Below are 25,952 nucleotides of genomic sequence, written 5' to 3' on the forward strand. Positions count from 1 at the left end.
TGAAAACGCAGCGTATTCCAAGGTTCTAACGGAACCAATAAAAGTACACGCTCGCGACACAAGTTGTGCATTTCCACTGACATCTGTGGATTCATCCAGCTGGAGTGAAAAGGAGTCCCTAAGTTTTCCCACAACTTGCTCGACAAAGTCTGTTCCTATTTTATCGATTCTGCTGCAAATAGTGTCGTTGGACAAAGGCACAGTCTTTAATTTCTCTGCTGCGTGTCTGTCCAGCATAGTCTCAGCCAGCACTACAGCCACTGGAAGGAGAAGGTCTTCAGCAATGGTGAATGGCTTCTTGGCTTTAGCTATGAGCAAAGCCACTGCATAGGAGGCCTCCAGGGCTTTGGCTGATGTTGTGGATGCCTTCTGCATCTTGTCTTGAGATAATCTGAATTCAGACGGATTCCTCTTTAAAAAATCTGGTGGCTTACCAGCATGACATCCATGTTTTGTCGTAAGATGGCGCTGCAGATGTGCTGGCTTCATGCTACTGTTAGCTAATTTCTCCCCACAGAAAAAACACAGTGCCTTGGGTGGGTTGCAACTTGTGGAAGTAAATCCAAATAAAACATAATCTTCAAGATACAGCCAGAATTTTGCCGGCTCTGGTTTGCTGCTGCGCTTCAGCCACGTGTCCATCGCTGATCAAGTGACTGACTGGTGATGCCAGGCGTTATATGACAGGTTGGAGTTAACCATCCTGGTATGCGGGGAGACTCTGGGATTTTGGGATAATGAATTTAGCCTACTTCTACTGAATATAAAACACATTTTATGAACTTTTACTTACATTTTCCTAAAATATTTATGAAAAAAAGGTTTTTTAAAGATTTTGCAGGGATACTATTTTTTAAATGAATGTACATTTTCTCACGTACCCCCTGGAGTTTATGTACCCCCAGGGGTAAGTGTACCCCCATTTGGGAAAGGCTGTTCTATACTGCGGAAGTATGAATGAAGTTCATTCCAAAATCGAGGTGCAACTGCCTGGAGGGAGCAATCACCTCGGCTTTTATATCTACACTTTGGAACTTCTAGAAGGTTTTGGTTTGTGGACATGAGGGCTCGGGTTAAAGCATAAGGCTTTAACAGTTCAGTAATATAGGGAGGTGCTTTGAAGGTTATTGTCAGGGATAAAACATTTATTCTAAAGTTAATGAGTAACCAGTGCAGAGACATTAGAATTGGGGTGATGTGAGCCATTCTTTTTGCTCCAGTTAGGAGCCTCGCTGCAGAGTTCTGGACCAACTGAAGGCTGTCATGGGCTTTTTTGTTAAAACATGTGAAGAGTGTGTTACAGTAATCTAGACGGGAGCAGATAAAGGCATGGATAACCATTTCAAAATCATGTTTTGACATCAACCTTCACAGTTTGGACATATTTCTTAAGTGATAAAAACGGTTTCAGACCAAAGTTTGAGTGACCTTCAAAAGACATTGATTGGTCAAAAACAACACCCAAATTCCTCAAGTTTGTCTTGACAGCAGAGGATAAATGACCAAGTTTTAAGACTAATCAGGGGAACCATGCTCTCAGTGGCAATGATCAAACATTCAGTCTTTTCAGGGTTTAAGTGAAGGAAGTTATCTACAGGCCAGCTGGTGATAGCTGATGGACTCTAGTAATTCAGACAGTTTACAGAACTCAGAAGGAGCAGTATTTCTGAGGCCTAGTCCACACGTAGCCGGTTTTTTTTAAAAACGAATATCCGCCACTCCAAAAACTTGCATCCACACCACCTCGTTTTAAAAAAAAAAACTCCGTCCACACGTACCTGGATAAATACGTTGTTAAGGACATGCCAGACCTGTAGGCGGCAGTACATCCCCCGTTCTTAATCTCGTCCCTCGTCTGTGGTCTTCCGCAAGGAGCAGTAATTCCGCTTGCAAAAACAAACAAGCAAAAAGCACTTGGACAATTGATAAAGCGAGCGCAGCTCTGAGGGCATCTGAGGGCATCCATGCTGTCGGCTAGTGTAAACACAGGTCGCACACGTGATGTCAGCATTTTTTTTGTCGTCGTCGTCGTCGTCGTCGTCTTCCTCCGCTTATCCGGGTCCGGGTCGCGGGGGCAGCATCCCAACTAGGGAGCTCCAGGCCGTCCTCTCCCCGGCCTTGTCCACCAGCTCCTCCGGCAGGACCCCAAGGCGTTCCCGGACCAGATTGGAGATGTAACCTCTCCAACGTGTCCTGGGTCGACCCGGGGGCCTTCTGCCGGCAGGACATGCCCGAAACACCTCCCCGGGGAGGCGTCCAGGAGGCATCCTGACCAGATGCCCAAACCACCTCAACTGGCTCCTTTCGATCCGGAGGAGCAGCGGTTCTACTCCGAGTCCCTCCCGAATGTCCGAGCTCCTCACCCTATCTCTAAGGCTGAGCCCGGCCACCCTACGGAGGAAACTCATTTCGGCCGCTTGTATCCGCGATCTCGTTCTTTCGGTCATTACCCAAAGCTCATGACCATAGGTGAGGATTGGGACGTAGATCGACCGGTAAATCGAGAGCCTGGCTTTCTGGCTCAGCTCCCTCTTCCCCACGACAGATCGGCTCAGCGTCCGCATCACTGCAGACGCCGAACCAATCCGCCTGTCGATCTCCCGATCCCTCCTACCCTCACTCGTGAACAAGACCCCGAGATACTTAAACTCCTCCACTTGAGGTAGGACCTCTCCCCCGACCCGGAGGTGGCAAGCCACCCTTTTCCGGTCGAGAACCATGGTCTCAGATTTGGAGGTGCTGATCCTCATCCCAGCCGCTTCACATTCGGCCGCGAACCTACCCAGCAAGAGCTGAAGGTCAGAGCTGGATGAAGCTAGGCGGACCACATCATCCGCAAAAAGCAGAGACGAGATTCTCCTGCCACCAAACTCGACACACTCCACACCACGGCTGCGTCTAGAAATTCTGTCCATAAAAGTGATGAACAGAACCGGTGACAAAGGGCAGCCCTGGCGGAGTCCAACCCTCACTGGGAACAGGTCCGACTTACTACCGGCTATGCGGACCAAACTCACGCTCCTCTGGTAAAGGGACTGAATGGCCCTTAACAGAAAGCCACCCACCCCATACTCCTGGAGCGTCCCCCACAGGGTGCCCCTGGGGACACGGTCATAAGCCTTCTCCAAATCCACAAAGCACATGTGGATTGGTTGGGCAAACTCCCATGCCCCCTCCATCACCCTTGCAAGGGTATAGAGCTGGTCCACAGTTCCACGGCCAGGACGAAAACCACATTGCTCCTCCTCTATCTGAGATTCAACTATCGATCGGACCCTCCTCTCCAGTACCTTGGAGTAGACCTTTCCAGGGAGGCTGAGGAGTGTGATCCCCCTATAGTTGGAACACACCCTCAGGTCACCCTTCTTAAAGATGGGGACCACCACCCCGGTCTGCCAATCCCTAGGAACTGCCCCCGATGACCACGCAATGTTGTAGAGACGTGTCAACCATGACAGCCCTACAGCATCCATAGCCTTGAGATACCCAGGACGAACCTCATCCGCCCCCGGGGCTCCGCCGCTGTGTAGTTGTTTGACTACCTCAGCAACTTCTGCCCCCGAGATCGGACAGTCCATCCCCAGGCCTCCCAGCTCTGGTTCCTCCTCGGAATGCGCATTGGTGGGATTGAGGAGCTCCTCAAAGTATTCCTTCCACCGTCCGACTATAGCCTCAGTTGACGTCAGCAGCTCCCCATCCCCACTGTAAACAGTGTGAGCGAGTTGCTGCCTTCCTCTCCTGAGGCGCCGGACAGTTTGCCAGAACCTCTTTGGAGCCGATCGATAGTCTTTCTCCATGGCCTCACCAAACTCTTCCCACGCCCGAGATTTTGCCTCGGCAACTGCCACTGCTGCACCCCGCTTGGCTATCCGGTACCTGTCTGCTGCCTCCGGAGACCCACAGACCAGCCACGCCCTGTAGGCCTCCTTCTTCAGCCTGACGGCTCCCCGAACCTCTGGTGTCCACCAGCGGGTACGGGGGTTGCCACCACGACTGGCACCGGCCACCTTACGACCACAGCTAGCAACAGCCGCCTCGACAATCGCAGAGTGGAACAAGGCCCACTCGGACTCAATGTTCCCCACTGCTCTCGGGACGTGGTCAAAGCTCTGCCGGAGGTGGGAGTTGAAGACCGTCTTGACAGGTTCTTCTGCCAGGCGTTCCCAGCAGACCCTCACTATGCGTTTGGGTCTGCCAGGTCTACGCGGCATGTTCCCTTGCCATCTGATCCAACTCACCACCAGGTGGTGATCAGTTGACAGCTCCGCCCCTCTCTTCACTCGGGTGTCCAAAACATACGGCCGCAGGTCAGATGATACGACTACAAAATCTATCATCGACCTGTGACCTAGGCTGCCCTGGTACCAAGTGTACTGGTGGGCATCCTTATGTTCGAACATGGTGTTCGTTATGGCCAAACTGTGGCTTGCACAGAAGTCCAATAACAAAACACCGCTCGAGTTCAGATTAGGTGGGCCGTTCCTCCCAATCACACCCCTCCAGGTCAAGCTGTCATTGCCCACGTGAGCATTGAAGTCCCCCAGCAGGACAATGGAGTCCCCTGATGGAGCACTATCTAGCACTCGTCCCAGGGACTCCAAAAAGGGTGGGTACTCTGAACTGATATTTGGTCCATAAGCACAAACAACAGTCAGGACCCGTTCCCCGACCCAAAGGCGCAAGGAAGCTACCCTCTTGTCCCCCGGGGTAAACCCCAACACACAGGCAGAGAGTCTCGGGGCTAACAAAAAGCCAACCCCAGCCCTCCGCCTCTCACCCGGAGCAACTCCAGCAAAGTAGAGTGTCCAACCCCTCTCCAGGTCTCGGGTTCCAGAGCCAATGCAATGTGTCGAGGTGAGTCCGACTATATCTAGCCGGTACCGCTCAACCTCTGCCACAAGCTCCGGCTCCTTCCCCGCCAGCGAGGTGACGTTCCATGTCCCAAAAACTAGTTTTCTTGTCCGGGGATTGGACCGCCAAGGCTCCCGCCTTGGTCTGCCACCCGATTCGCATTGCACCGGACCCTTCATGTTCCTCCTGCAGGTGGTGGGTCCACAGTTGGATGAGCCCATGTATCCGGTTCGGGCTGGGCCCGGCCGGGCCCCATGGGCGAAAGCCCGGCCACCAGGCGCTCGCTCACGGGCCCCAACCCCAGGCCTGGCTCCAGGGTGGGACCCCGGTAACCCTCCGGGCCGGGTACTCCGACTCTTCGTTTTAACCGCCATGAAAGATCCTTCGAACCGTTCTTTGTCTCACCCTTCACCTAAGACCAATTTGTCGCGGAACGTAACATTGCGGACCTTAAAACTCCGGTTTTGTCTGTCCACACGCAGACACCCAAAACAGAGAAAACGCAGATCTTCACTTTGGCCGGAGTTTTTAAAAAGATCCGTTTTCGTGTGAAAGAACTCCGTTTTCGTGTGGATGACAGGCCAAAACGTAGAAAAATATCTACGTTTTGGCAGATCCCCGGCTACGTGTGGACAGGGCCTGAATGTCATCTGTATAGGTGATAGGAGACATTATGGAAAGAATCAATTATATATCCAAAATGATGTACATTTAGTAGAAACTATAGTTAACCTGAAACAGAGCCTTGGGTACCCCACTTAACAGATCAGTAGACTCTGACATTTCGTTTATACAGACACTGTAACTTCCGTTAGAAAGGTACAATCTAAACCAGTCTAGAACTGTTCCAGAGATCCCCACCGTGTCACCAAGTCTGTTAATTAAGGTGTTGTGATGAACAGTGTCAAAAGCTGCAGAAAGATTTAATAATACTAACACTGTAAACTCCTTGTTTGCAGCCATCATGATGTCCCTGGAAACTTTAAGCAACGCTGTTTCTGTTGAATGCTTTTTACAAAAACCAGTTTGAAATTTGTCACAACTGTTGTGTAATTCCAGAAAAGTAATCAGTTAATTTGCCACAAAGTTTTCCAATATTTTAGACATAAAGGGCAATTTAGAAATGGGTCTGTAATTTTTAGGCTGAGAGGACTCCAAACTGGGTTTTTAACCCTCTGGAGTCCATGGACGCGTATCCGCGTCTTTTGAACAGGTCTGATTTGGGACGCTGTAGCAGCAAGACTCCGCCTCCCTGAGTTTCAGTTTCAATTCAGCTTTAAAAAGGAGATTATAAAGACACCCCAGTTTTTAAATTTTGTGAATAGGCAACGTAAAAGCGAAGTTATACTAAACTAAAAAACAACCTAATTTTAGACAATCTGATAACTTGTCAAAACATCAGTTTAGTAATCCGTGAGAGGGAACGTGCTTGTGAACATAAAAAACCCACACAAAATTAGATCCTTTTGATGTTGGAGGAAGTCTCACATATTCAGCTGATAAAAACTATCATTATGTAGCTGAGAGAGAGAGGAAGGCTGCACGAGTAACGAGATGTGCGCAAAAAGAAGCCGCTTTGCGGGGAAAGGAGTGGCACGAACGGAGTAACAACAAACAATTAGACAGATATTGACGGTAAACTTCATATTTTGGAGCGATCCGGGCAGATATATTGTCTCTGCAGTTTAGTGGGCTTTTATTAGGCTTATATAAAGGATGATGAGAAGGATAAATGTCCACCAGGCAGTTCAGATAGTACGGCTGTTTTTGAACTGGAAGCAGAGGAAGTGGACAGACTCACAGCCGGAGTCTGAGGCAAACAGCGAGGATGTTGATGACGATGTGGCAGATGCATCCTTCCTCATACAAGAGTTGGGTCATGATGAGGTAGAGGATGAAGGCAAACACGCAGCTCCTCAGAGATCCAACAAGAGGAGTGGGCGGCGCCGTGCAGCTGTCAGATCTCGGCGTGAGACAGAGCCACCCCCCACTCCAAAATGCATGTTCATTATAGCCAAATTAATAAAATAAGTATAAATTCAGATAGTCCAGGTTGTTCTGAAAAAAATGATACCCCATAAGGCAATATTTATTGTTTTTATTAGAAAATACAAAAGAAAAACCTAAATGAGTCAAAAAAGGTGATTTACACCCTGGACCCCAGAGGGCTAATAATTTTTTTATTTATTTGTTATTTGCTATATTTATTCATTTTTTTAAATAAATGTACAGTCTAGATTACCATTCTAAATTATAAAAAACATTCGTCATAAATGTTTGTTGGTTTCACAGTAAAATAAACAACTTTTTTCCAATTCAGATTTTATGTTTTTGAGTGATTTGAGGTCTAATATGCAACCCCTTTATGTCATAATATAAAAAATAAGTATAAATTCATAAAGTCCAGGTTGTGCTGAAAAGATTGATACCACATAAAGCAGTGGTTATGGTTTTTATTTTGGAAATACAAAGGAAAACTCTAAATTAGTCAAAAACAGCAAAATACACCCTGGACCCCAGAGGGTTAAAGGATAGGTTCAATAACTGCATGTTTGAAAACAGATGGCACAGAGCTGGATTGAAAAGATAAACTAATAAAATCCACAATGCATGTGCCAATTTGGTCAAACATCTTTAGGAGCAAAGAGGTTGGAATAATATCAAGACAGCATGGTGTTGGTTTCATGCCTTTCTGAATGAGATAAATGTCCTGGAAATTTACATGAGTAAAGAAGGAATATGATTGAGAGGAAGGTGGTTGGATGAGACAGTAGGAAGTGGAAGGGGGTGAAAAACGTGCCCTGATATTTCTAATTTTATTCCAAAAGAATGCCAGAATGTTGTTACAGTAAGGCCTTGAGTAAACTGGCATAAGAGGGGCATGAGGTGAAGCGATCTGGTTTATGGTGTTAAACAGAACTTTAGCATTATTTTTATTTGAGGAAATCAGCTGAGCAAAGTAAGTGGCCCTGGAATTTTTCACCATCTCATTCAAGGTTGTCATCTGGTTTTTAATGAGCTGCTTGTGACTTTCTAATCTAGTTGACGTCCAAAGCCTTTTGGCCAGTGGTGGCTGTAGAAATGTTTTATTGCAGGTGCTATGAAGGAGCTAGTCTTTTTATTGAGGGTGCTATGAAGGAAGTGGTCATGCGTACCTATTGTTCTCTAAAACACCTTCAACACTAGCAGATACACATGCGCGTACAAAACCTCAACAACGCCTGAAACAATCATTAATATACATCATAAACATATGAACAATCGCTGACTTTTCCATGAAATCATAAACACATACAGCCACACAGAAAACCATCTATAGTGTTGCAAGGTTAGCTAACATTTGCGTTAGCATTTCCAGTGGCAACACCCTGGACTGCTGCGGCGGTTGAGGGTTGACTCTCTTCATCCAGATCCATAGGTTTTTGTGGGTCTGAGATCACTTCCAAACATTCATTCGTTTCCGACTGAACCCGTGGAAATGTGAGCAACAAAAACCGATCCATCTTACCTCTAGCTCTACCTTTCACTCGTTCACAGGTGGAAAATGAGGTCAAAGGTTAACATCAATTTCCTGTTTTGGTTAAAGTTTTTACTATCTATATGATAATTTACAGGTTATTTTTGTATTGTATGTTAAATATTATCACATCCACACGTTAAATTAAAATTGAATTGTAAAAAAAAAAAATCTACTATTTACTTGGGGATGCTATGGGGGTGCAATGACTAATCCAGGGGTAGCTATAGCGCCCCCTGGCGCCGCCACTGCTTTTGGCTCTGCAGCATGTCCTTCTGAGACTCTAAATATTTTGATCAAGGACTTTTCCTTCTGTTAGATGAAACAATCTGCTTAACAGGAACCACTTTGCCTAAGATACTGCAGCATTGTTTGTTCAGTGATTGGATAAGCATGTGTGGATTATCACCATGTACCAAGCTGCTGTCAAATAATCTAGAAAATCCATCCACTGCTCACTGATTAGCGATGTGCCTCTCTGATTTAGTTTGTGAAGGACAAGATCAATGTTGGATTATTTGGACATTAAAGTAAATGCAGCTGTGGTTATTCAGATGAACCTCTTCAACATGTAAATGATTGATGTTTAGTCCCAAAGAAAAAACAAGATCCATTGTATGGCCCATTTTTGTGTGTGGGGCTTGAACCGTGCTCAAGTTAAGACTCTAATAGATATGAACTCTAATGCTGTGCTACAAGCAGTATCATATATGTGTAAGTTAAAGTCACCAAGTATTAAAAGTTTCATCATTGATGATAAAAATTCTGAAAGAAATGGCCAACTGGAAAAGGAGGTCAGTAAATTAAAATACAGTGAAATACATTTTGTAACCCCATTATGATGACCTGCCATTGAAAAGTGGGATAAAAGGGCCATATTTCACCATATTACAGACATGTTTGTCATTAAAGACCACAGCAAGAACTCCACCACGTGACGGGTGTGGCGTGGTAAACATGGTGGACAATTTCACTGAAGTGCACAAAATTTTTTATCTTACTGCTATGTCTCAGTAAGAACTAAATAGTCCAACTTTTGTCTAATGAAGTACATTAATTTGTAGTAAGTAAATTCTATTTATATAGCACTTATCACAGACATAGGGTGTTTCTCAATGCCAAGGAACCTTGCCTTGATGTCTTGGCCCCGCCCCGGTTGCCTAGGAGATACGTCATTGGGAGCCGCCAAGACGTGTTCCAATGTTCATGATCTCAGTTTGTTAGCCATTTAGCTAGCTGAACGAGGATACACGAGAGGTGTCTTGTAGCCTAGCCTAGGTCAAAAATTACCCAGAATACACCGCAGTATTTTCAAAAGGACGGTGGATCAGGAGCCGGCAGCTACTTTGGGGACAATTTTCAAATTTAAAAGTAAGTCAGCTAATTTAAAATGTTATTTTTTTAGATCCAAAGAAGTTATCTATGGTTGCTTAGTAGTTGCAGCTTTGGTGGCTAGGGGGTAGTAACTCACTTATATATTTAATTTAACAAACATATACACAATTTAAAAAGTTAAAGTCTCATTATTTATTTATATTGAAACTAATGAGTATAAAATATAACGTTATCTCCCGTTTCACGTGACGTTACGTGACCACCGTGGAAGCCGCAGTCACGTGATGAAAGTCTGTTCCATTTAACCGTTTTCTTTGACCAAGGAAGGACCGTGTCCTCGTAAGCACGGCTTCTGGCCTCGCAAGACATCGCCTTGCAAGGCCAGGCGCCGTCACATTGAGAAACACCCATAGATTCACAAAGTGCTTCACATAGATCTAAACAAAATAAAAAAAAGTCATAAAATCATAATGATCTCAAAACAAAATTGTGTTTTGAACAGCTCATTTAGAATAAAAGATGTTTGAAATGGAACAGGCATTTAACAGGGTACTGGGGATCATTTGTCTTCTTAACCTGTTGGAGGGCAGTGATGCGTTACTTAGTAGCATGTTGCTCCAAAATGACCACTTTTCACAGTAACAACTAATCTAAAGCATTACTATTTCCATATCAGTAATCTAATTAAAATGACTTTTCCAAGACACTATACGTTAATTGTTACTAGATTTGTGTAATCATTTTTATGTTAGGCCAAGATGTGAACACCAGCTACACAGCAAATTCAGCATGCTCAAAATAACTCTGTCAGAGTTGATCTCAACACTTGTGTCTGTATGGGTCCACACCAGTAAGAGTTCACTTAACTGTGTTTGGAGAGCTGGTACTTTAACTCTGATTTAGTGTTAAAACCAACTCTTCTAGAGTAGCTAATCTAACACCATTGTAAGTGTTAATATAGTAACTAACACTGGTGGTAAATTATCTACTCTTCTAGAGTAGATAATTTACCACCAGTGTAAGTGTTAATATAGTAACTAACACTGGTGGTAAATTATCTACTCCAGAAGAGTTGGTTTTTAACACTAAATCAGAGTTAAAGTACCAACGCTTCAAAAAGAGTTAAAGAGCAACTAACACCTAAACTAACTTGTTGTTTTGTTGATAACCTGTATAGATGAGTGTCTAATGGTGCTGTACACATGTGTAATCACTAGTGTGGGACTTTAGTACAACTTACTTTAAAAGTAATATTTCAGCCCAAAACCATAATTCTATCTCCATCTTCAGGTTAAAACTCTGTTCTACATTCATGTAGAACCTGCTGTGGCTGATGGCTACGCTGGAAAACGTGACGTCAGCAAATTACTGCACTGCACTGGTCTCCAGGTGAGGCAGCCGTACCTCCACCTGTCTCAGCCACTCACCTGCTCATATGACACGTTGGCTCTCCGAGCCGCTTGCCTCCTTGAAAAAAAACACCCTCCTCCCCTTTTTCATCTAATGATCGTGGTTAACAGGAAGTCCTCCAGAATGCTGCAGCATCTGTCTGCTCTTCTCCTGAGCAGTTAGTCTTGCTTGAGTGCTTGCGTGCACGCACTTCGTTACTTTTGAAATGAGGTAATCAGTAAAGTAACAGAGTTACTTTTGAACGTAGTAATCAGTAGTCAGTAATCAAACTACTATTTTAAGGTAACTGTGGCAACACTGTTGGAGAGGGATGGCTCATAAACATCCACGAGAAACTATGGGAATTGGGCCAGAGATGAAAACAGACAAAGACTTCTGCTCGGCTGAGGCAACGCTAAAGTCCCACACATCAAAAGAAGGATGGCAATTACCTCAGCTGCTCCAAGTCTCGATTCCTGATGTCATGGTCTTCTTCCATTTTATTTCGAAGCTCATTGTTTTCTTGTCTCAGCTGCTCACAGAGAGTCTACCAACACAAAATATTCATCAGAACTCGATCTTTCTGTTTGTTTTCAGTTCAAGTCAGCTGACTGACACAAAATGAAATATGAAGTGGGTGAGCATATATTGGATGTGACTTTTTTAAATTAAACAAAGAGGAGTAGATGTGGGACAAGAGTAAATGTTAACAGTTCTGAGTAACTTGTTGTCCTGCTGGCTGTGATCACCAGTGGTTCTTGTTTATCAATAAATAAACGTTTCAAAACAATACAGCTCCATTGCATGATAAACCACTTAAAGATGCACTTTTTGGAGAAAAAAATTAAAACCTGTGAGATTAGGTTAAAATTAGGTTGAACTGATTAAGTCATCTATGGTCATGAGCTTTGGGTAGTGACCGAAAGAACGAGATCGCGGATCCAAGCGGCCGAAATGAGTTTTCTCCGAAGAGTGGCTGGGCTCTCCCTTAGAGATAGGGTGAGAAGTTCGGTCATTTGGGAGGGGCTCGGAGTAGACCCGCTGCTCCTCCACATCGAGAGGAGCCAGTTGAGGTGGCTCGGGCATCTGGTCAGGATGCCTCCTGGACGCCTCCCTGGTGAGGTTTTCTGGGCACGTCCAACCGGGAGGAGACCTAAAGGTAGACCCAGGACACGGTGGAGGGACTATGTCTCTCACCTGGCCAGATTTCCCTGGTGGAGCAAGCCCAGGTGGCTGGGGAGAGGGAAGTCTGGGCCTCTCGCCTTAGGCTACTGCCCCCGCGACCCGACTCTGAATAAGCGGGTGGGTGGACGGATGGATGCTTAAGTTGATTTCAAATGCAGTGTAGGCAGATGCTCCCTCTCCCCGGTTTGACACAGGAAGCATCAGCGGGAGAAAACGGCAGTAAAACAGTTTACTTCTAAGCGGTCCTTTTCACACCGGGAGAGTGTCTGCTGTGGCATGGCTTCCTTGTTGTGCTTTTTGCTGGATTCCCGACATCACAAGATCCCTTGAGACTTCAAAGGTCACAGTTTGTTTATGCCATTAAACCAAAGAGAAGAAAATCACGTTTGATATTGATGTTTGATGCAATATATGATATTATTCCTCTCCACTGCCAGGGTTAAAGCCATGAAAAAAACACTATTGCTGGTTGTTACCCCTCGGTGCAATCTTCTGCGCCTCTTGAGAGGGGGCTGGGGCTTCTCTGGTTACAGTCTCCCTGGGGTCCCTGTGCTCTGGGCCAGCTCCTGGATCTCTGGGGCTTGGAGCTCCTTTTAGGGTTGGGCATCGAGCGTCGATTGGAACCGGTTCCAACTGCTCATTTTTCCCGGAATCGTCCAAAGTTTTTATTTCGATTCCTAGAATGCCGACGGAAGAGGAATCCGCGGCCGATCTCCGTGAAAAATAAACCTGATCTGCAAATTGTGATCAACGCTTTCCAGAGCTGATCACACCAGCTGTCTGTGTGCAGCACGAGTCCCCCCTCCCCCCACCCAGATATAAACATGTCTGCCAAACTTTTACTCCGTGATGTAAACGTTAACTCCTGTAGCGTACAGGAAACGTGATAAAGACGTACAAGGTGGATTTAATAGAAGCTTTAAAGAACAAACTCTGGACGGTGTGAGGTGAGTTTGTCTCACTGCAGAAATAAAAACACACACGGAGCGTCAGCAGTCAGACGCAGCCGCTCACCAACACTCGTGTGTGTGTGTGTGTGTGTGTGTGCGTGTGTGCGTGCGTGTGTGTGTCAGCAGTAGTGGTGTGCATCTCTATCTGCCTAAAGGTTCGATTTGAGTCTGAAATGCATCACGATTCTTCACACAAAAATTTTCATTACTTAATAAAAGCAGTAGAATAGTTTTCAATTTCTTTTTGATTTCGAAATCCCTGAAAAACAGAACATTCATCTATTCACTATAGTGAGCAATAATGTTTAAAGTGTGCTGCCTATAATTACTTAAATAATATAAGAAATAATGTTTTCGGTAGAGCAGCTTTAAGATAGAATATTACTGAACTTAAAAATAGTAAACAAATACTGTGTTAAGTGATTCTTTCACATCCAGGATCCCAAAACCGAAATTAGCCCAGACATCCGATTTAAATGTAACGGGTACATCTTTGATTACTGGTAATGTTGGCCCTGTATCCCTGTCCGCCTTTTCTGTTTTAAATTGGCGCTAGGGCAATGCAGTGCGCATGTCATTGCAACTCTGCCCCCAGAAGTAATTATAAAACCTCAAAACTTTATTGTCCTCGTATAGACATAGACCGGGGGTTGGCAACCTGTTCCCATCAAAGAGCCATTATTACCCGTTTCCCACAGTAAAGAAAACACCGCAGCAGCCGCGGCGTTGTGGGCGGGGCCTACCCTCAGACAGCAGAGAGCTGCTCACAACAGGTGACAGCAGCCGGTACCGGTCGCTCGTGTACGTCAAAGTTATCTTCCATAAGACGATAATCAATAAAACGATTTAAATAAAGTGGATCCAGAAGTTGTAGCTCGTCTCTGCCTACAATATTTAGATATTTTTCACCCTGTTGGTGGTTTTGCTGAGCAGGTGCCACTTTTGTCATACGTTTCTTTTTAAAACATGTTTAGACGGTTCAGAATACAAATCCAGGCTCTGTCACGTTTGATTGTTGTAATTAAACTTTGTAGGTGGGGAAGGTCAGAAAAGGATCCGATCAATTTGTTTTCCCCTCATTTACAGTGACGGAGACAACGGCGCAGTGCGCCTGGCTCTGGTGTTAATCAAGTTAAATTTTATCTCTTTGCAACAATTTTCACAAGAAAACAGAACAGTTAAAAGCAGGGCTTGTGTTGACCGGACAGTTCCCGTATTTGACAGTTTATTTTGACGGAGAAAGAATAGAAAGAATTACCCCGACGCATGCAGACGAACTGACATTTTATTCTACACACATCGCAGATGTAGCTACAGTGGGGCAAAAAAGTATTTAGTCAGCCACCGATTGTGCAAGTTCTCCCACTTAAAATGATGAGAGAGGTCAGTAATTTACATCATAGGTACACTTCAACTGTGAGAGACAGAATGTGAAGAAAAATCCATGAATTCACATGGCAGGATTTTTAAAGAATTTATTTGTAAATCAGGGTGGAAAATAAGTATTTGGTCAATAACAAAAATTCAACTCAATACTTTGTAACATAACCTTTGTTGGCAATAACAGAGGTCAGACGGTTACTATAGGTCTTTACCAGGTTTGCACACACAGTAGCTGGTATTTTGGCCCATTCCTCCATGCAGATCTTCTCGAGAGCAGTGATGCTTTGGGGCTGTCGCCGAGCAACACGGACTTTCAACTCCCTCCACAGATTTTCTATTATTACAACATTATTAATTAAGATAAGAAAGTTGTCATGGTTTGTTTAATGAGAAATTAAAATCAATAGTACAATATAATATAACAAAGAAACATTTGCAGGTTTACAAGCAAACACACAACTTACACAATGCTAAGAATGGGCGCAGGCAAAAGCATAAGCTTATAAGCCCAGCCCCCCAAATCCTTTGAACTTAAACAAAATTTTAGAATAGCATACCGATTCCATAATTTTTACATCATGTTTGAAATGTATGGGAATATATTCAAATCCCCATTCTAGCTTTATAAAAAAAAAAAATAAAAAAAAGACCTTTAATGTTTTATGCATTTTTTGATTGACTTGATTCATAATATTTAATCACATTTGATTTAAACATACCCTTAAACTTTACCATTGTTGAACAATCTTTTTGCTCCTGGTCTAATTTATTCCACACATCAACCCCAACACAAGAAATACAAAGTTGCTTCATTTTAGTTCTTACTTTAGGCTTTCTAAACATTTTATACCCTCTGAGATCATAAACACTTTCTCTGATCTGGAACAGATCCTGAATTTGTTTTGGCATCAAATTATACATCACTTTATACATAAACTGTGCAGTTCTTAATGTAACTAATTCTCTTAGCTTTAATACTTTTAAATGAATAAAAAGTAAATGTGTATGCTCTCTACAAGCTGCTTTATTTACAAGTCGGATTGCTCTCTTTTGAATTATAAACAAAGGCTTTAAGTGGGTTTCGTAGATATTTCCCCACACTTCAACACAATACATGAAATAAGGCAGAAATAAGGAACAATACAAAAGATATAAAGCTTTTTCATCTAAAAATTCTTTAACTTTATAGAGAACTGCTAATGATTTCGATAACTTTGCTTTAATTGAGTCAATATGCGGTTTCCAACTTAACTTTTTTTCTATGGTTACGCCAAGAAATTTTATTTCATTCGCTCTTTCAATTTCTGTATTATTTATTTTGAGATTTGTATCCACTGTAATTGCTCTATTAGTAAATATGATAAATTTTGTTTTATTTAAATTTAAAGTTAATTTATTTAAGTTAAACCAACACTTTAATGCATTTAATTCTTTCTCAACCTTGTCCATTAATGTTATTAAATCTTTCCCAAAACTTAGAACATTAGTATCATCTGCAAATAGTATGAAATGCAATGTTTTAGAAACTAAACATATGTCATTAATATAAAGAACAAACAACAAGGGACCCAACACTGACCCCTGTGGGATACCGGTGGTCACTGTCAGTAGCTGTGAATCAGTGTTGTTAATGTGGACATATTGGAGTCTGTTCTCTAAATAACTCTTAATCCAGTCATAGGCCACACCCCTGATGCCATATCGACACAATTTTTTATTAATAAGTCATGATTAACAGTATCAAAAGCTTTGGTCAGGTCTAAGAAGACCCCAACAGCATATTGTTTGTTGTCAATTGCATCAGATATTTTCTCCACTAGATCAACAATTGCCAGAGAAGTTGTCCGATCACGTCTAAAACCATATTGCTGTTCAGAAAGAATATCATGATGCTCAATAAAGTCATACAATCTTTTATGAAATATTGTTTCTAGTATTTTGGAGAACTGAGATAAAATAGAAATTGGTCTATAATTAGAAAAGTCATGTTTGTCTCCAGCCTTATAGATAGGACTGACTTTTGCAACCTTCATCCTTTCAGGAAATCTTCCTGATTGGAGAGACTGGTTACAAATATGTGTAAGTGGTTTGGCTATAATCTCAATGATTTCTTTTACAACCGACATATCAAATCCATGTAAATCTGCTGACTTTTTACTTTTAAATGTTTTAACAACTGTTATAACTTCATTTTCATTTGTGCCTTGAATAAATATGGTTTTGTCTAAATTTGTTATTTTACTCACAGCATCAGCATCTAATTTAGTATTTGATATATCCTTTGCCAAATTTGGCCCAATTTCGGTAAAATACTTATTGAATTCATCTGCTATTTCTTTAGACTGATAAATTTCTTGATTGTCTTTTGTTAGAAAAATATTTGGAAGACTATTGGTTCCACTACCCTTTTTTATTACATCATTTAATATGCGCCACGTATTTTTAATGTTAGATTTATTTCCTTCCAATAATTTGCTATAATAATTTCTTTTACTAGATCTCATAATACTTATTAATTTATTCTTGTATATCTTGTAATTCTGTTCTGCTTCCTCCGTTCTTTTCTTTAAAAAGTCTTTATACAGCTTATTTTTTTTCCTGCAAGCCTTCTGAATCCCCTTAGTTATCCACGGCTTTTTAGCATATTTATTCTTATCCACCTTATAAAACAATGGGCAGTTTTTTTCATAAAGAGAACTTATAATATTTAAAAATTTTCCATAAGCCATATTTACATCTTCCACATAAACCTCCTCCCAATTTTGTTCCATTAAGTCAGTTTTAAATGAATTTACTGCTTCTTGATTTTTTAGCCTTGTAACAACCACAGATTCACTTTGAGTAGTTACAGTTGTCCTTTGTACAACTGTGAAAACCGGTAAATGATCAGACATATCGGTAATTACAAGACCACTTAACACATCATATTCAAGAATATTTGTAAAAATATTGTCGATCAGTGTCGCACTAGTTTTTGTAATTCGAGATGGCCGAGTTATTAGTGGATACAGTCCCAAACTAAACATGGAATTAATAAACTCTGTATTTGCATTTTGCATTTGAGGATTCAGCAGGTCAATGTTAAAATCCCCACAGACAAAACACATTTTTCTGTTGATTATATCATCATACATATCAACTATTTTTTTCTTTAAACATTTCAACACAAGATCCTGGTTTCCTATACATACAACTGACTAACACATTCTTAGACTTTTCTATTTGTATTTCCACAGATACACACTCCATAATGTTATCCATAACTAATGTCATATCACCCAACAATCTACTTTGAAAGTTTTTATCAATATACAAAGCCACACCCCCACCTTTTTGGCAATCTCTAATTGTGGAAAACATATTATATCCTTCAATTTGAAACATAGATATCCTCCCTTCCTGGAGCCATGTCTCAGAGATTGCTATTACAGTAAATGGATGATTTGATTGCTTCAAACATTGCATAATCTTCACAAAATTTGAATTTAGACTTCTACAATTGAAATGTATAACAGATAATTTACCTTTTATAGTGACATTATGTTCAAACTGGTCTTCAGTATAGTATTCACAATGATTTTGTACTCTAGTGTAAAAATTGTTATCTGGGTCAATGTCATCCTGCATATCCTGTGGTTTATATTCTGTGTAGTCAAACCTTTGCAATTGTAAATTTTCATAACTTGAATTACCAGTCTCTGTTCTTACTGTATTGAGAGTTGAATAATCCAGATTCTTCGTATATCTTCTTGTTGTATCATCCATGCGTGAAGTTGGTTGTCTTCCTCTTGTTCATCCTTGGTGATCCACAGCAGACGTATGTCATTTGTATTGATCAAGTTCTTTAATATCTCTGATGACCATCACTTTTGCCTGCTCCGGGGGACCATTTAGCTTTATCAGTACTTTGCAGTTTCTTGTCCAAGTGTCATGGATCTTCTTTTCTTTTCTCAGGATCCTTGCTTGCCTTGCGATTTCTGAGTTTCTTTTCGTAAGATGCTCATTTACATATACACTTGTACCCTTTAATTTTTTTGCATTCCTCAGCACCTCCATTTTACATTTTCTACTGGCAAGCCTGATCACAATGGTTGATGTTTTACTATGTTTTTGAGCCAATGAGTGACAAGCCACAATGTCTTTACTGGATATTGCAATAGCTTTGCTGTTGAAAAATTTGATCACCTGATCCTCAAGTGAGGGAGAACCTGGAGAATGAGTAGCAGTGATTTCAATGTCTTTTCCCCCGTCACAGGCTGCGGCCTGTGCATAGGTACGGTGTATTTCCAGTCCTGATATCAAGAGATCATCCAACCTTGAATGTTGCTCCAACTCGTCAACCCTCCGTTCAAGCAGCTCAATTTTTTTGTCCTTTTCTTGTATTAAAGCCTTAAGTTGCTTGACTTCTTTCAATACCTCCTGTAGGCCGCTTTGCTGTTTTGCCACTTAAGTTATCTCATGTGACATGAAATTCAAGGACTTTTTTATCTCCTCCATATCTTGGACCAGATTCTCCATAGACATCGTTGTTCCAAACAGTTTCCTTGGATGGTTAACTTTATGGCGTTGTCAGATTCCCAGCTGGTTGGAACATGTGCCGAAAAAAATATGTCCAACACTTCATGTATCGAATAAATGTTCAATACTTCATCTAGCTCAAAAATGGTTTAAGCCAAACGTTTCTAATTACTTAAGCCACAAAAAAGCAAGCTTAGAAAAGGTGGATGTTGTCTTATTTTGCTGATATTCATATTTTAGGAAAGCTCAGCAATCTCACCACACCTACTCGGTAGCCATCTTTGTGCGGTTGAGGGTCTATGGGGTTGAGGTCTGGAGACTGGCTAGGCCACTCCAGGACTTTCAAATGCTTCTAACGGAGCCACTCCTTTGTTGCCCGGGCGGTGTGTTTGGGATCATTGTCGTGTTGGAAGACCCAGCCACGTTTCATCTTCAAAGCTCTCACTGATGGAAGGAGGTTTTGGCTCAGAATCTCACGATACATGGCCCCATTCATTCTTTCCTTAACACAGATCAGTCGTCCTGTCCCCTTAGCAGAAAAACTGCCTCAAAGCATGATGTTCCCACCCCCATGCCTCACAGTAGGTATGGTGTTCTTGGGATGCAACTCAGTATTCTTCTTCCTCCAAACACGACGAGTTGAGGTTATACCAAAAAGTTCTACTTTGGTTTCATCTGATCACATGACATTCTCCCAATCATCTGCTGTATCATCCATGTGCTCTCTGGCAAACTTCAGACGGGCCTGGACATGCACTGGCTTCAGCAGCGGAACACGTCTGCCACTGCAGGATTTGATTCCCTGCCGTTGTAGTGTGTTACTGATGGTGACCTTTGTTACTGTGGTCCCAGCTCTCTGCAGGTCATTCACCAGGACCCTCCGTGTGGTTTTGGGATTCATGCTCACCGTTCTCATGATCATTTTGACCCCACAGGATGAGATCTTGCGTGGAGCCCCAGATCGAGGGAGATTATCAGTGGTCTTGTATGTCTTCCATTTTCTGATAATTGCTCCCACAGTTGATTTTTTCACACCAAGCTGCTTGCCTATTGTAGATTCACTCTTCCCAGTCTGGTGCAGGTCTACAATGTTTTTCCTGGTGTCCTTCGAAAGCTCTTTGGTATTGGCCATAGTGGAGTTTGGAGTCTGACTGTTTGAGGCTGTGGACCGGTGTCTTTTATACAGATAATGTGTTCAAACAGGTGCCATTAATACAGGTAATGAGTGGAGGACAGAAAAGCTTCTTAAAGAAGACGTTACAGGTCTGAGAGCCAGAGATTTTCCTTGTTTGAAGTGACCAAATACTTATTTTCCACCCCGATTTACAAATAAATTCTTTAAAAATCCTGCCATGTGAATTCATGGATTTTTTTTTCACATTCTGTCTCTCACAGTTGAAGTGTACCTATGATGTAAATTACTGACCTCTGTCATCATTTTAAGTGGGAGAACTTGCACAATCGGTGGCTGACTAAATACTTTTTTGCCCCACTGTAAATCACTCAAGAAAAGATTCCCATCTGAACATCTGAGCTGGACACTGCTCAGCGCAGTTCACTGTCAGCGTGTACTACATAAGGTGCACAGCGAGCTGAAGATGTGGAGATTGGATTGGAGCGCGTCGCAGAACCAGAGCGCATGCGGAAAGATTCCTCCGACTGAAGCGAGACTTGTCACTTAGAAAATGTTTCCTGATGATGAAACATTGGCTGAATAGTGCTTGTTCCTGTCTCCAATGTGGCGACACACCCAGGAGCCGTCTGAGGAGAATCCCAGGATCTCACATCCTCTTCAGCTCAGAAAGCGCCGATATGATTACGCACAAGCGTGACGTGTCAACCCGGTCTCACAGTAAGACCGGGTTGGACCTGTTCAGGTTTACGCAGACAATCTTCACATTTAGAATTGGCATACAGATGTAAAATTAATGCAGTAAAATATAAAGCATTTTATTTAAATATCCAGTCATTATTTTACAAGCACAGAGAGCCGCATCAGATGGATGGAAGAGCCGCAGGTTGCTGAACCCTGACATAGACATAGGGAGAGAATCTCATTATGTCACGTTGCTGCATCGATGTGGAATCATGCACGGCTGAATCGCGATGCATCTTAGAATCGATCATTTTTCCCACCTCTAGTCAGAAGGCTGAACAATAACCTGTAGAATAATTAAAGTCATCATGCTAGAGCAGCTTCTCTGTGGTGGACCACATCAGCTTCTGCCAAAATAAATAATAATAATAATAATAATAATAACTCACACACAAAGTTGTGAACATTTAATTTCCATTCTGAACTATTTCTGTTGAGTTTTAATGTTTAAACCTGTTAGCTTGTTACTGACAGCAGCTACGTTTAAGTTCCACTTCCTGTTGTGACTGAGCGCTGCTGCAGCATGGAGGTGTAGTTCTCAGTCATCCTGGACATGATCATCCTGAGAGTTTTAGCTGAAAACAGCTGGACGTTTCTGGATATGTTGGAGACATTTAGCCTCTCATCCCAGAGGCTTCTTCCAGACTTTGGTTGTGGTCAGAAACAAACACACTGGTTGTGCTGCAAGTCGTCTTCTTTTCGTCTCCAAAACATGTTTTTGTCTAATTGAAGGTGATGTTGTTCATAGAGTTAAAATTCATGTTGAAGTTAAGATTTCATCAGGTAGGACCTGTGGTTAGCTGGCTCATGTAAAACATGTCATGTCTTCAAAGAATCGGAAATCAATAGGAACCGGAATCGTTCCAAATCAAACGATGCCCAACCCTACCCTCCATCTCCTACACATCTGTAGGGGGCAGATCTGTGGTCCCTCACTCTCTGTTGGATACTCCTATAGAGAAGCCTTACATAAACAAGCGCGTGTACACACACAGGTGCTCTCATAAGTATGGACTTGAGCACGTTCAACACGTCTTAAGGCTGTGGTTGGCACTAAATACACTGTGATTTATTATCATGTGGTTGTTCAGTAAAACAATGTTGATTTTATATTTCCTCATCAGGTTGACGCGGTGACAGCTTGCTCCTGATGTATTGTTGTGTGTCCCTTTTCTTTTTTTTTCTACTTCTGCAGGTCTAGAAGCAGACTCTTATTCATCATTGTTTATTTTTGTGTCACACACACACACACACACACACACACACACACACACACACACACACACACACACACACACACACATTTAATGCCAGCATTTGTGAGAAAATTATACAATTTCAACACAACAGAAATCTCGTACCTCTCAAACTCGGAGTCATTTCAGACAAATCTAACACCCCGAAGTCTGATTCATAAACAGAATGAGGTTTTATAAGAAACACCTAAATGAGCTTGGTTCATTTGTTTCTTACCTGTAAGAGGGAGGTCCTCTGCTCGTTCCTTTGGACCTTAGAGGAAAGGTGGTGAAACTCCACAGCCATGCGGCCCAGATGAGCTAGGAGCTGGTTCGGGTTGGACTCCTCTGCGAATATGCTGAAGGAACTCTCGAGCCTCTTCAGCTCACTCGCCAGCTCATTGTTCTCCACAGGAAGTTGGGGAGTCACTCCTGCCTCTAACCCAGCCTGGGGATACCCACACACAGGTAAAAAGTTGGACATCTTCCAACGTGACCCAAATACAGTGAGTGTGAAAGTTTGGGCAGCATTGGTAACCTTCATGATTTTCCTGTTGGTTGCTACAATAAATAATTTCAGGTAAATATACTGTATCATACAGCAAACAGTGATATTATAGATGTGAAACAAAGTTTATAGGATTTACAGAAATTATGCAATAATTGTTTGAACAAAATTGGGCAGGTGCATACCTTTGGGCACTGTTTTATCTATCACATTGGATCACATTTTATGTATGGTGGGATGTAGGATTTATGATGGACATCAGAACATCCCACGATGGGTAAAACGCAGATAAAAGGAAGTGACACCACCATCACCGGTGATCTCTGAGGATGGCTAGAGCTGCTAGCTGAAACATGTAATGTTTACTAAACGGTGTAAGAAAAGAACTAAAACTGGATAACAAACAGAGCTGCTTGAGGTATGCTACAGCACATTTGGACAAGCCAGCTTCAGTGTTTGCGAAAACTTTTGAGCTACACTTGCCAAACTCACAGACATGGGAGTGTCTGCCAGATAAACGTCCTCATGGGCTCCAGCTTTTAACTGTTTAACAGCGGGTGTTTTAGTGACCTCTGACCATTACATATTATACATATTTTACCTCTGACCATTACATATTATACATATTTTTATTGTGGCAATAATCTGTTGAAATAAATTAAATAAAGGACCATCAATGTAATTTTCTGTAAAATTCAGAAAATGAGGGTTAGACAGTCCTGCTTAGGAAACAAACCAACAGAATTTATCAGAAAATTATGAGAGATCCTCATATATCTATTATGAATTATTTATGAAACACCAGAACTAGAATACATTTAAATGTTGCAATGGTTCATAAAGGGTTATTGTGAGTGATGTAGCCTAATGTTACTGTTCCTGTGCTGGCTGAAGAGTGAAACTGACAGTTGCCAATGCGGGTTTATCTCAGCTGTTTGTTAAACTACGTCATTCTGTCTGCCGTTTTAGTTCAGTCCAAATGTCACAATAAAAAGAAATGATTACAAGTTACCTCACATTTGTAATACAGCTGCCTAAATCTATTAAAAGGGTCAGAAGAATCATTTGTGCGGGCAGCCAGAGATGATCTCGGATGGATTGTTGAAAATGTCTGTCAGCAAATCAGAGCAAATTATCAACAGTCAATTTTTGGTTTTCAGGAGGTTTATTTCATTTTGGCAAGTTCAGAGAAGAGAAGACGCACGTCAGTCATACTGTGAAGTAGGGCTGCTCAATTTATCGAATTTTAATCCCAATTACGATTTGAGTTTTGAACGATTATAAAAACAAAGCAAGCCGATTATTTGCTCCTCCCACTTGCGCTGCCTTGAGTTGCAAATGAAGCGCTCCTCCCACAGTGTTGCCAACTAATCGACTTTGACGCTATTTCTAGCAGCTTTTCAGACCCCCTTCTTGACTTTTTAAATCTCAAAAGTACCTGGCGAACACCTGAGAAACATCTCTGGTAAATGTGCGTGTGCTGCGCGCTAAACACACGTGCAGCTTGCCCCTGATTGCTGTGAGACCGGGTTGGGGGTGGGGGGTGCAGCTGTGGTTGGGACAATTATTACATTAACTGATGGACCTGTAAATAAATAGTTTATAAATAAGGTTGAAATAGAGATAAGTTCCTCACGCTGATAAATAATAACTAATCTCTGAGGACACCTACAGCACCTTGACACGACTCAATAAATGTTACGCAACATTTTGTGAACATCAATTTATTTGCATTTATTTGTTATAAATGCCACTGTATAATTCTTGCCGTCAGTATTTGCAAGATATTGGTATTTGGGTCTGTACTGGTTAGACTTACAGGAGTTAAACCAAGGTCTATAGCCCTTGGGTCATAAACTATGCGCTATAAGCATATTGGTATTTATGTTATTTATTTATTTATTTATTTATTATTTATTTATTTTAGTGATCATCTTGTTTATTTTTGTCCTGATTGTGCCCTGAGCAATTTTATGACTGAATAAAAACAAATAAAATCAACATAAATTGAAAAATCGTCTTAAACGATCGAGATCTCAATTTCAGTCACAATAATCGTCATTATTATGTTTGCCATAATCGAGCAGCCCTACTGTGAAGATCTAAAGTTTTTCGTCGGACGGTATTAAAACTCCTCTGTAATGTCCGACTGTTTAAAGTGTTTTCACAATCACTGCAGCTTCATTTTGTAATAAGGTGCTGTGGACTGATAACTAAAATGGAGTTATTTGGGCATAACAAGGGGTGTTATGCATCCAGGAGAAAGCTACCTGCTACCTACACAGTGGTGGTTCGAACCCGCTGTGGGGCTGTGTGGGCAGTGCCGAGACTGGGAATCTTGTTCAAGTTGAGGGACGCATGGATTCCACTCAATACCAGTGGATTCTGGAGAACAATATCCAGTAATAAGTGGCAAAGCTGAAGCTGCACCAGGGCTGGATCTTTCAGCAAGACGACGCTGAACACGGCTCAAAATCATGCCAACCTGGACATTTTCACCAGCCTGCGCTCAGTTCTTAGGCATCTTCAGTTAACAGTTTCAGAATTCAGCGTTTTATCAGCAGTTCGACAAGAAATGCAATTCATCTAGTTTGTGTAAAGTATGAACTTCTGTTACGTACCGTCAAGGCATCAGAGTTCTTTCCCTCCATATTCACTGCATCAAATTCTGATAAGACCTCCTGTAGAAACCACACAGTAAAGAAGTCATGCTGGTGATGTGGTAGGAAACCAAACTGTCTCTACCTGCTATTATGGTGTCTGGACTACTTACATTGGACCTCTCGGGCTGAAGGGTCTGCCCTAAACAGCTCGTCTGCCCCTCTTTCTCAGCAGTTGAGTGTAAACAAGGTTTGTCTGAAGTAAAACAAGTGTCTAGTGATCAAAACGCATCTCAGAGTACAAAGTGAAGTTGAGACCAAACGTATGGAACCTACTCTGTGTCTCGGTCTGAACCGGCCCTCCCATATACAGACTGGCAGCAAAACTGGACGACTTTAAGGCTTCATTGTCTTTCACCAGTTCCTCCACTCGCTGACGAAGCCTTGACGCCTCTGACTGAGACTCCTCCAGCAAATCACCTGGGATTAACAGAGAAGAAGTTGAACTCAATGTCATGAAACTCCTTGTTATCCTCATAAGTGTGAGCAGGAACAGGTTTTAAATGGAACATGACAGAAGTTATGAGAATATAAGCATGCCTTTG

At 42.2% G+C, this 25,952-nt stretch overlaps 1 protein-coding gene across 12 annotated transcripts in view; it reads right to left on the bottom strand.

Annotated features, from left to right (window-relative positions):
* The window catches only part of tnip1 (TNFAIP3 interacting protein 1), a 194,867-nt gene that overhangs the window by 148,202 nt on the left and 20,713 nt on the right, over positions 1-25,952 (bottom strand). For all 12 annotated transcript variants that reach the window (XM_070545720.1, XM_070545723.1, XM_070545717.1 and 9 more), the window contains 5 exons: positions 25,684-25,827; positions 25,521-25,603; positions 25,369-25,428; positions 22,478-22,687; positions 11,545-11,639 (listed from right to left, as the gene is read on the bottom strand). In XM_070545720.1, the coding sequence (XP_070401821.1) occupies positions 11,545-11,639; positions 22,478-22,687; positions 25,369-25,428; positions 25,521-25,603; positions 25,684-25,827 (592 nt within the window). The remainder of the gene's footprint in view (positions 1-11,544; positions 11,640-22,477; positions 22,688-25,368; positions 25,429-25,520; positions 25,604-25,683; positions 25,828-25,952) is intronic.

Source organism: Nothobranchius furzeri, chromosome 2 (assembly GCF_043380555.1).
Source record: "Nothobranchius furzeri strain GRZ-AD chromosome 2, NfurGRZ-RIMD1, whole genome shotgun sequence".
Taxonomy (NCBI): Eukaryota; Metazoa; Chordata; class Actinopteri; order Cyprinodontiformes; family Nothobranchiidae; genus Nothobranchius; species Nothobranchius furzeri.